This window comes from Rhinatrema bivittatum, chromosome 4 (assembly GCF_901001135.1).
Source record: "Rhinatrema bivittatum chromosome 4, aRhiBiv1.1, whole genome shotgun sequence".
Lineage (NCBI taxonomy): Eukaryota > Metazoa > Chordata > Amphibia > Gymnophiona > Rhinatrematidae > Rhinatrema > Rhinatrema bivittatum.
In genome coordinates, this window is record NC_042618.1 from 197,267,912 (window position 1) to 197,279,162 (window position 11,251).

General features: G+C 45.9%; 1 protein-coding gene across 4 annotated transcripts in view; it reads right to left on the reverse strand.

The window, feature by feature from the left end:
• Nucleotides 1–8,713, reverse strand: part of ACY1 (aminoacylase 1) — a 55,807-nt gene extending 47,094 nt beyond the window's left edge. Inside the window, exons 1-2 of one of the 4 annotated variants that reach the window (XM_029599504.1) lie at nt 8,385–8,713; nt 1,824–1,979 (exon numbers count right to left, since the gene is read on the reverse strand). In XM_029599504.1, coding sequence (XP_029455364.1) covers nt 1,824–1,979; nt 8,385–8,448 — 220 coding nt within the window. In that variant the 5' untranslated portion in view covers nt 8,449–8,713. Of the gene's footprint in view, nt 1–1,823; nt 1,980–4,875; nt 4,928–8,384 lie in introns of those variants that run through there. The other 3 variants (XM_029599507.1, XM_029599506.1, XM_029599505.1) reach the window with 3 other exon arrangements.
• Nucleotides 8,714–11,251: the final 2,538 nt, after the last annotated feature.

The following is an 11,251-nucleotide window of genomic DNA, read 5'->3' on the forward strand; positions in this document are numbered from 1 at the left end:
TCTTTTCTCATAGGGGCTCTGGTGCAGACCCCACACCATTCTGGTCGCCTTTCTCTGGACCGCTTCCATCCTGTCTCTATCCTTTTGGAGATCCGGTCTCCAGAACTGAACACAGTACTCCAGGTGAGGTTTCAACAGGGGCATTATCCTTTTTACTGCTGGTTATGCCTCTCCTCCTGCAGCCCAGCATCCCTCTGGCTTTAGCCACTTCCTTGTTACGTTGGCTTTGCTAGCTTCAGATCGTCAGCCACCATCACCCTGAGGTTTCTCTCTCAGTCTGTTCACAACAGGCTTTGGCTGCCCCCACCCCGCACAAGAAACAGAGCCATTTCCATCGTTGGCCCGAAGCTATGAAACTCATTACCTATTCACCTGACCGCTCAAGAAAACATAAAATCTTTTTAAAAAATTAAAAAAGACCTTAAAGCCTGGCTACTCAGCCAAACTCTCACAGACTGCACACTCAAAGAATATAAAGGATAATCCCACAGATCTCTCCCTCTGTGTGTCCCTCCATCCGACATACAATCTACCACCCTTGACTAACTCTTTCTGACTCCCAGAATCCTTCCCTTTCGTTCTATAACAGATGTCCCTTACATGATTTGAACTCAGATTTCTTCTTTCATCTATTACATGGTATATCATTATCTGTTTATGCTATTGTTCCATACCAGTTTTTACAGTGTTTGCTGTTAAATCACTTTAAATGTATCAAGTTGTTGTAACTGTAAACCGGAGTGAAGGCAACTCTGCTATACTTCGGTATATAAAATATGCTAAATAAAAATAAATAAATGCATGACTCTGCACGTCTTGGTACTGAATCCTATCTGCCAAATCTACAACCACTTTTTCAGCTTTCTTAATTCTCTCTACTCCTTTAGGTGTGTCCACTGTGTTGCAGATCTTAGTGTTATCCTAAAAAAAACAAACTTTGCCTTCTAACTCCTCCGCAATAATCGCTCACAAAGATAATTCCACAGAACCAGTTCCAGAGCCAGTCCTTGAAGCACTCTGCTTATCACCGTTCTCTCTTCAGAGTAGGTTCCATTAACCATTACACCCTGTCTCCTCTCAGTTAAACAACCTATAATCCATTCCACAGTCATTTCATCGTCTCTCCAACAGGGTCAGGTAGCAGGGCACTCATTCCCTGCATTTAACAGGTTCTCAGTCAAAAGTCCAAGAAACTGTCCTCAGCTCACAGCCCAGACCCTGCACTTGGATGCCAGCCACACAGAGGCCAAGCGTGAAACAGAGAGAGATATGAAAGAGACATCCAAATACTTCAGAAGTACCAATGCACAAGATGCAAGCCGTTTTCAGAGGAGAAATTGTTCAAGAATGAGAGCTCACTGTATGATGCTCCAAACGGCAAGAGTCAGAAGCAACACTGGGAAATATTTCTTCATGGAAAAGGGGGTGAATGCCTGGACTGGTCTCCTGGAGATGTTGGTGGAGACCGAAACCGTGACAATTCCATACAGTATAGGATAAGCACAGCGCATCCCTAGTTATGCAGAAGTGAAGGGAGAGCCAAAAGTCAACTGGGGTCTATGGCTCTACAGCCTGAATGGAGGGGGGCAGACCAGACTGACCTTGATGTGCTTACCTGCCAGTGGATTCTATGTTTCTATTTAATGTAAAAAAAAAAAAAGATTTAGAGTACAAATGATTGCTACTTAATAGCTAGCCACAACATCCCAATTCTAAGCCGAATGCATAACAGAAGAGCCCCAGGGCTGAATCTTCCTTCAGTCACAGAGAGAAAAGATTGAGCCTCTCTTATAATAGTCAAAAGGAGAAAAGTGATCTCTTACCATAGTCTGGCTGAGGATGAACTGTCCGGATCCTCAGATACTCCCGGAAGAGTGTTGTGGATGGATTTTCTTTGGGATTCAAGTTTTGCTGTTCCAGCTTTTGTGGATCTTTCTCAAGAGACATGCTCGCCTTCCTGCTAAGGTGCTGGAGCCTGGCTGCAAAACATGAGAGTTTATGCTTCCTCTTCCTTTCAGATTCATGAAACTTTATTAGTTTGACAATGTGTACAAGTGTTGCCAAAGTAATACATACAGTATTTAAAAAATAAGAAGATTGAAAAGAATTGCAGAGAAATTTGTAGGAGAGGGATTTTTTGTTTTGTTTAACTCTTCATCTTCCCATCCCCTGCCATCGATGATTGCAAAACATGTTATAAATTTGATCAAGTCCAGTCCCACCACCACCTCTTGGCAAGGCCATCCTTGTTATTCCATGGCAGCCCTGCCCCTTAATGTTTAACATCACTTCCAGTTCCTCGGGAGCACTGATTGGGCAGGAGCTGCAGTGGTCCGTGCAAGGAGTCATCTACATTAGAACAAAAAGTACAGTGCCCCCATCTCTGGCATTTCAATCTCAGGTGCCCTTTCCCTTCAATATCTTGGGGGAGGAGGGAGGCGCCTGCAGGAGCTGAAGCACCTGTGCCCTAACCATAGGTGCCAACTTTTCAAAATGATTGTTCAAAACGCAACACAATTTACTCCTCCCCAGATGCTCAATATTGGGGGTGCCCAAGCACCCAAAGAGCTGGCATCTATGCCTTGCACCAATCTACAGTCAGCCCTGCCCTGGGACAGTCAAGGCTGGAGTAAGGGACAGGCCAACCAGGCGGCTGCCCAAAGCAGCTACTGTTGGGGGGGCATTGGGGCCTAGTAGTTTTGGCTGTTCACCAGGGCTGCAGGAACAGCTGCTGCTGCCTAGGTTCCATGCATCCACCTGCGCACTACCCACTTTTAGCTGCTGCAGACCTGGTTGGGCTGTGCTCAGGTGAAGCGGGACAATGCAAGGTAGTGCGAGGTGGAACTGAGCCAGCAGGGCCTCTCCCCCCCCCCCCCCTCAACATCGGCAGCTACTGCCTGTTGGAGTAGAGAAAGGTAGGCCGAGCAGTGGCTATCTCTGATGGAAAGGGGTGCCAGACTGGTCTGTCCCTCTGTTCCCAAGACTGGAAGGGAGTGGGAGACGGGAGCGCCACTCTGGCCTGCCCAGGGTGTCCACCTTGCTCGGTCCGATCCTGGACAGTGCTGGTCTGGAATTAAAAAGACCCACATCATGTAAGAGCTTTCATGAATCACATGTTCTTGGTCTCAATATACAGGCATTTCAGTTGTACAAACTAATTCATGAGAAGGTAGTCCCCAATCTTGGGTGAGTTGAGAAGCTCAGTTGGATGCAAAGGATAATGATTCTCTATTTTATTAGTATTTATTTTGTTTAATTTTTTTGGTTCATTTTTTCTCTCTTTTGAGCTAGATCCATAAGTTATGAGAAAACATTATTTTGGTTCCTGGTTGCTATAGGTTTTATTTATTTATTTTAAAAGTTTTATAGCCTACATGCTCCACATGGCAGCAGGTAACAATTATACATTCATAATCATAACATAAAAAGACCATAACAAAACAAGCACCGATCACACGAGAAATGGTTGAATAACTCAGGAAATATGTTATGACCTGGAGAGATGTGAACCCTTGGGCCGAGGGGGAGTTGGTACCACCTGAGGAAATGGCTCCTCGTGTTCCCCCGTCGGGTGGTGAGGCGGAATCGAAGTAGGAGCTGGCCGGTTCTTCGCCGCTGGAAGCCCGCAGTCCCCTCAGGAGGCGCCCGTAAGGACCCGGGCCACTGGGACTTAGGTGGATCTTTGGGAGGTCGAAGAGGTGCGGAATCGGTGCAAGGGCCAGCTGGATCTTCGCCACTGGAAGCCCGCGGCCCCCCCAGGAGGAACCCATAGGGACCCGGGCCGCTGGGACTTAGGTGGGCCCTTGAAGGTGGACGGTCCGAAGTAGTCCGAGGTCACTTGCCAGTCCGAAGTCACACACCGAAGAAACACCGCTTGCTAGTCCGAAGTCACACATCAAAGAATCACCGCTTGCCAGTCCGAAGTCACACACCGAAGAATCACCGCTTGCCAGTTCGAAGTCACACATCGAAGAATCACCGCTTGCCAGTCTGAAGTCACACACCGAAGAATCGTTCAAGTAGAAGAAGGAACCAGGAACCCAGGGCACCAGGAGACTCACCGGAGCGAGCAGACTCGTTGCCAAGTCAAAGTGTGACTGGAGGAAGTCTCCTTAAGTACTTTCCTGTGCCTGGCCCATCAGGAACAGGTGAAGGCAATTTAGGGAACAAGGCCCCTTTAAATCTGCTCAGGAGGCATGACCTCGTGCCTAAGAGCAGAGCAGGCAGGCCGTTCCCGGAAGTGCCTGCAGAGTGGCCCAATGCCGCAAGAGGAGACCCGAGGGGCGTCTCTCCCTCCTGAAAACCCCGCGGGCCTGTGCCAGGGAGCGGGGGCGAGAGATGGGAGCAGGAGGCCGGCATAGCGCACTTTCCCTGCTGCTGCCGCAGTGGCAGCCCTGACGTCACGAGTGGAGGTAGGGGGTTCAGCCGCGGCCGCCCACGGTCAGAAACCATAACAGTACCCCCCTCTTGGGTTTGGACGGATGGTCAGCATGGAATTGAGCGAGAAGATTCCAGTCCAGAATATTGGCAAGGGGTTCCCATGTGTTTTCTTCAGGGCCGAACCCCTCCCAGGCTAGCAAATATTCCCATCTCTTCCTATGTTTCCGAACGTCCAACACTTCTCGGACCTGATAGGTGGTATCGTCTTCAGAAGTGACGGATTGGGGTGTTGGAGGCGTGCTGGAAGGCCAGGACAGCACCAAGGGCTTCAAAAGGGAGGCATGGAAGGTGTTATGGATTTTGAGCGACGATGGTAGTTGAAGCTGATAGGACACTGCACCAATACATCGGAGGATGGGAATTGGCCCAATGAACTGAGGGGCAAGTTGCGCCGATTTTAAATTTTAGCCGGATGAATCATGTGCTCAGCCATACCTTCTGACCGGGTCACAGAGGAGGACGAGGTCTTCATCGGCGGTCAGAATATTTCTTCACCATTTGATTGGCTTTGAGCAGGGCGTGTCGGGTGGAGATCCAGAGTCGATGTAGTTCATCCGCGGAGAGTTGGGCCACCGGGGACGTCACGGTAATAGGAACAGGCAGTGACGGTCGAGGTTGCTTCCCATAGACCAACTGGAATGGGGATAAACCGGTGGCAGTGGAAGGGTGCGAGTTCAGGGCGAACTCGACCCACGGGAGCAGGTTTGCCCAGTCGTCTTGTTTATTATTAACATAGATGCAAAGGAACTGCTTGAGCGTTTGATTTGTTCTCTCTGCCAGACCATTGGTTTGCGGGTGGTAAGCGGATGCCCGCGGTCAGAAATCATAACAAAATATGTGCACAGACGGAAAGACAAAGGGAATAGATAAGTTTTGGGTTTTTTTTTTTAAGAAAAAAAATATAATAGCAATAACAGCAGTAAAATAAAATGACAAAGTACAGAAAGGTCGGTAACAAGGCCAATTTCCAAGTTATGGTGATGGTCTCTTATCAGATTACATTTCTGGCCTAGTGGTAGGTCACAATATATTTTGCTGCTATAGCTGCTGTTTCTCCTCTTTCCCCCAGGACTATAAGGAGTTTTTCCTGCTCCTTTTGTGGGATGTATTTGATTTTCTCTGTCAGCTTTCAGAAATGTGCATCTCTGATCTCTTTGTATTTTGCACAGAATAGAAGGAAATGCCTCTCTGTTTCTATTTCTCCAGTGTTGCACTGCATTCAGAGAGAGTCTGGCTTCTTGGGGTTTCCAGATTAGTTTTTATCTGCATAATTCTGTTTCTAAACTGTGGTTACTTATTCTGTATTTCATGAGGATCCGTCTGTTTTGCATGTGTGACCAAGATGAGGGTCTCTGCTAGCAACGTACTTTGTTTGTAAGGATCTGAGCAGCTCAGCTTGTTCTCTTTTCCAATCTGCTTCCCATTAGGAGGTGTACTGGTGTTCTAGGGCACATTTCAATATTTGCATTGCCAGATTTTCATAGGTAGGGTTATTGCTGTGCAAATCCTGAGAGTTGTGTTTTGGTATGCCAGGTTTGCTACATAGGTGATGATTGTGGGGTTTTTTTTTTTGCAGATTTTGGTTAATTTCACAATGTGCCCAATAATGGAAAGCATTCATGTCACTGTTATTGAGGTGACAACAGAACTGGACAGGACTTTTGCACGCCTGTCCTTTCTGGTTACCGGATTACTCTAGGTCAACGGGTACAAGATAAAGTCTGGACTCCACCCCATTGCAAATAAGAAATTTTAGTCTGGTTATTCCTTATAAAATTTGAGCTACACATCCCTAACTATGTGCAATGGGTCAAAATATGCTCACACAGCCTGACTTTGATGACCTACAGCAATCTGGTAACCTTCCCTGCAGCACCACCAAACAGGAGACAACATTTGGATATCTACAGTATACTTTGCTTCTGGCTCTCACTCCTTTCGCTGTCTTTCTGCTGCAATTAGCTCTTTAACCTCCATCAGCACCGGGTGCTCTCTATAAGGTGAATTTTTAAAAGCTGTGTGTGCAAAAATAGCATTTGTGCATGTAGAATAGATATATTTGCGAGTATATGGTATTTAAAAACTTCTAAATACATGCATAAATCAGGGTCATAAGAACATAAGAAGTTGCCATACTGGGTCAGACCAAGGGTCCATAAAGCCCAGCATCCTGTTTCCAACAGAGGCCAATCCAGGTTACAAGTACCCAAAACATTAAGTAGATCCCATGCTTCTAATACCAGTAATAGCAGTGGCTATACCCTAAGTCCGCGAGTAAGTTTACACATATAAAAAAGGGACGGGTCGGGGCATTCCAGGGAGGGGCCAACCTTTACTTGAGTAAATTGCTATTTTATAAACAATTTAGGTATGTAAATGTGGCACCTTACTTGCATATATTTACTCCTGCTCAATATCTGGAGTAACATGACTGGGTAGAGGGCCTAGGTGACATAGGAGCACTTCAGGCTGAAGTGCCAGGAGAGTCTTCATAAACTGCAGATGGATGGAGCGAACTGGTAGACTAATTGGTAAAACTGGTCATTTCATTTCCACTTAAAGGGGTAAATGTATCTAAGTGAATAAAATCTACTCACATATCCCTTTAAAATCTGAAGTACAAATCCACGAGTATATCATGTGCACACACTTATCCAGCTAAATTCCAACTTATCCAGCTACATACAGTCTTTGCCACTACTTAGAAGAACACATTTTAATTTATCTGGATAAGCAGTGGCACTTATCCAGCTATATTCAGATTTATCCGGCTAAGTAGCAGCTGGCAGACTTAGCTAGATCTGAAAAGCACTATTTGTCCATCTAAGTAGTGCTTTTCAGACTTATCCATCTAAGTGCCACTCCTCTGCTGGATAAATTGGAGCTTACCTGGATAAAAGCCACTACTTATTTGGATAAGTCCAAGCTTGTGCAGCTCGATTTTACGTACGCAAGCATGTTTGCGCGCATATGTACTCATATTTTATAACCTGCGCATATTGTTTGCACACAGGTTATAAAATACTGTAGCAACTTTGCTGCAACCATATACATGCGAATATGGACATGCACCAGTAGTTATGAAAGTTATCCTCCCTGTGCTCCTGCAGCAGTCTCCTCCTTAGCTCCCTCCGTCTATATCTGCTCTCTCTGTGCTGCTGCAGCAATCTCCTATTCAACCCCTCCCCCCCAATCCTCTTTGTGGCTGCTATTTCTGTGCTGTTGTGGTCACCTCTTCAGTACCCTCTTACTCTGGCTGCTGTCTCTGTTCTACTGCAGTCTCCACTTCAGCCTCTGGCTGCTCCTTCTGTGTTGCTGCAACATGCGATAGATAGATGGATCCAAACAGTTCCCCCTTTTGTTGCTGCAGTCAGCACTGCTGTCTTTACCCTGAGTAAACACTCCCCTCAAGATATTTAGAATATGAATTAAGAAACTGGTAAAGAGACCTTCCAAATTGACAAAGGAGGACTTACTGGGATTAGCATATTGCCGAAGGGGGTAGTGGGGGAAATACTTAAATTCCAAGAAAATGTATTTTTACGTACAATCGTATTTCAAGGCTCTGCTCTCTTACAAGACACCGTCTGTTGACATTTTTACAATCCATGTTTTTTGCTCCACTCTTTTCTCGGAATTGATAGAAATCGCTCGGCTATACAGGTGCCAGCCCTGAGAGCACAGGGTCGCACGCCTCCCACATCTGAGATTTCTCCGGAGCAACTCTTTCCCACCTCCCAAAGTCCCGCGGTCTTAGAAGCAGAGCATCCTGCGGGGAGAGAGCCTGCACATCACCGGCGGTCACCTCGCACGGTGCTGCATTGCTGACCTGCTCCCTCTGTGCCCTCTTTATGCCATGCCGTCCCCCTCCGATCAGTACCTCGCTGCTTTAACCACAGCACCGTTCTCTATCGTCCCTAATGTTTACAACAGACAGAGCGTACCTGTTATATCAACTGCAGGCTGAGTAAACCGAAAGAATTTAATGCAGAAGCCACTGGCAAACATTCTCCACTTGGAGTTTGAGAAGGAAAGCAGCGAACTCACCTCCCTGCCTGGGATCCGGGAAGAGACGTGGACGGCAGCCCTGGCTCTCCGCGGGGTTTGAAAAGGCTCAGACAGAGCAAAGGTTGCTACTCAGACCCAGCTAATCCAAGACCGAGTCAATTCAACGCAGACCAGGCTCAGAGAGAATTATTGGATACCTGGGAAGAAACTTTAAGTAGGGGTGCAAAACCAACAAACTAAAAGCATAGCAACGGAAAAAGAAATGCCAACGACCGGCGTGTGTAAGAAACCAAAACAGAAGAAGGCTGGGGGGTAAAAAAAAAAAAAAAAAAAAGCAACTGTGAGGCATTCAAGCAATATTTTAAAACCCTGTGAGCAATATTATTTGCTACTGACAGGTTGAAAGAGAGGGTCTCGCCCTTTAAGAAACACTAACCATGGCATGTTGACATTTGTCTGGGTGTGTGTTACATTTTTTCAAACAGATCTGTAAGATTCAATTGCTGGAGGAACTCGCGAAGTCGGGGTGTGAGTCTGACTCATCTATAGCGGTTGTATGGTCTGCTGGGTTGGGTGAGAGCACACTGGCAAAAAGCTAAATAGGAGAAATAGTGACTTTAATATGGTGAAAGAGTTTCTAGCAGAAAGGAGTGCTGTATTGTGTGTTAGCAGGACAGTTTCTGAAAGCAGAACTAGTGCCTGTTAGGACAAGCATTGTTAGGGAAAGTATTAAACTAAAAAGGCTGAGAAATATTAGTGGGGGTGTGCGCTCACATTTTTTCATTTTGCGTTTTATTTGAAACAAAAAAATTAAATAAAAACAAAATGCTGGGACCTTGGTCTTCCTTCCAACCCCCCCCCCCCCCCTCCAAAAAAAAAAAAAAGATGCAGCACCAGTGCTCCAAGATTTGCAAATTGAAGCCCCACTAGACCTTCCCCCACTCCCTCGAGCCCATCCTAGCATAATAATATGGTAAATGATGGCTGGCAAAGGCCAAAATGGCCCATTCAGTCTGCCCAGCAAGGTATTTAGGTGATGTGACTACTGCATGCAGGCTCCCCCCCCACCCCCTTCTGCTTTGTGTTATAACGGCCACTCTGTGCAGTAACCCTATTCCTTTCTTGGCCGCACAATACAGTCATTTCAATGTGGTTTTAGAGCGAACCACTGCTTTATACAGGTTACCCCAATGTTTTGTTCCATCTTCTTGCCACTAAAGGATCCTCTGTGTTTATCCCATGCTTTTTTTTTTTTAATTCTGCTACAATCTTTGTCTCCATCACCTCCTCTAGGAAGGTATTCAATGCATTCACCACCTTTTCTGTGAAAAAATATTTTTCGATGTTGTTTCTAAACCTTCCTCCTTGTAGCAAGTAACACATATATCCACACAAATGTCAGCATGCCTTGATTAGTCCTTAAAGGGCCAGTCCCTCCCTTTCAACCTGTCAGTAGCAAATAATATTGTTCACAGGGTTTTATAATATTGCTTGCCTGCCTCACAGTTGCTTTTTTTTCAGCCTTTTTTTTCTCTAGCTTCAAGCTGCAACTTCTAGTTCTGCAGTTTCCTTTCCATTGGAAAAGGTTTATTTGTGTATTAATATCTTTCAATTATTTCATAGCCTAGGGCAGTGGTTTTCGACCTTTTTTCGGCTGGAACACACCTGACAGATGGTTCTCACATGTATGACACACTAAGCATGTGACTGTCATGGGGCTAAATGTAAACATATATTTTGCATCCACAGGAACCCCTTTGATCCACAACAATGGGTGCAAAGCAGAACTAGGGCATTACCCATACAGCTCACCATACAATAAAAATATTATGGTTCTAATGACATTTCAGTAAAAGCAAAACAAACTCTCTTTACTACCAGGCACAATAGCCCTCCTTATGAAAAGACAGTAATTTACCACTAATGCATGTCCTATTGAGAAAACACAACAAATAAGATTGATATAAATGCCTATATGCTAGTAAAATACTTCACCTCGGTCACACACACAGAACTGACCTTCATCAAGTACAGAAAGACCACAACTGGAAACTGGAATGGAAAACCAAAAAAGCCACTCTGCATGCAGTGCAAACCTGGAGAAATGGAAAGAGAAATATAGCACCTAACATAGGGCCTCATTTTCTAAAGTATCGCAGGCCTGCGATACATTAGAAGATGAGGGGCGGGGGGCCGAAACGGGGGGTGGGCCTGTGCTAGCCGGCAGCGATCGCACCGTCGCGGTGCGATCGCTGCCTGTTTCGCACCCAATAGCACCACCATAGGAGGTGCAGCTATTGGGAGCGAAATAGGCAGCAAAAAGGCACCTACCTTTTCGCTGTCCGCGGCATCAGCGCCCCGGTGACGCCCCGACTCCTCCTCTTCCGGGGCCGACTCCGCCCCGACTCTGCCCCCGTCCTGGTATCGCACGCGATAAAGGACTTTTCGCATGCGAAAGGTCCCTCATTGCATGCGAGCGGCTTGGAAAATGAGGCCCATAGTCCCAGAATCTACAATAATGCACATAAACTATTCCATACAAAGTTACACCTGCAATATGGAACACACTCAAACAGTAACAACCCTATCTATGAAGAGGCAACACTACAAATATCAAACCAGGCCGTAAACACTAATACACCTCCTATAAAGAAAAAAGAATAAGCCAAGCTGCTATAGATCCCCACACAGAAATAATTGTAGAGCTATACTAATAAATGTTACAAAACAGCTGATAAACAGAATAATATCCAATAAAAACAGCAGACACATCATAATATCCAATCATTAAAATGGCAGTCAA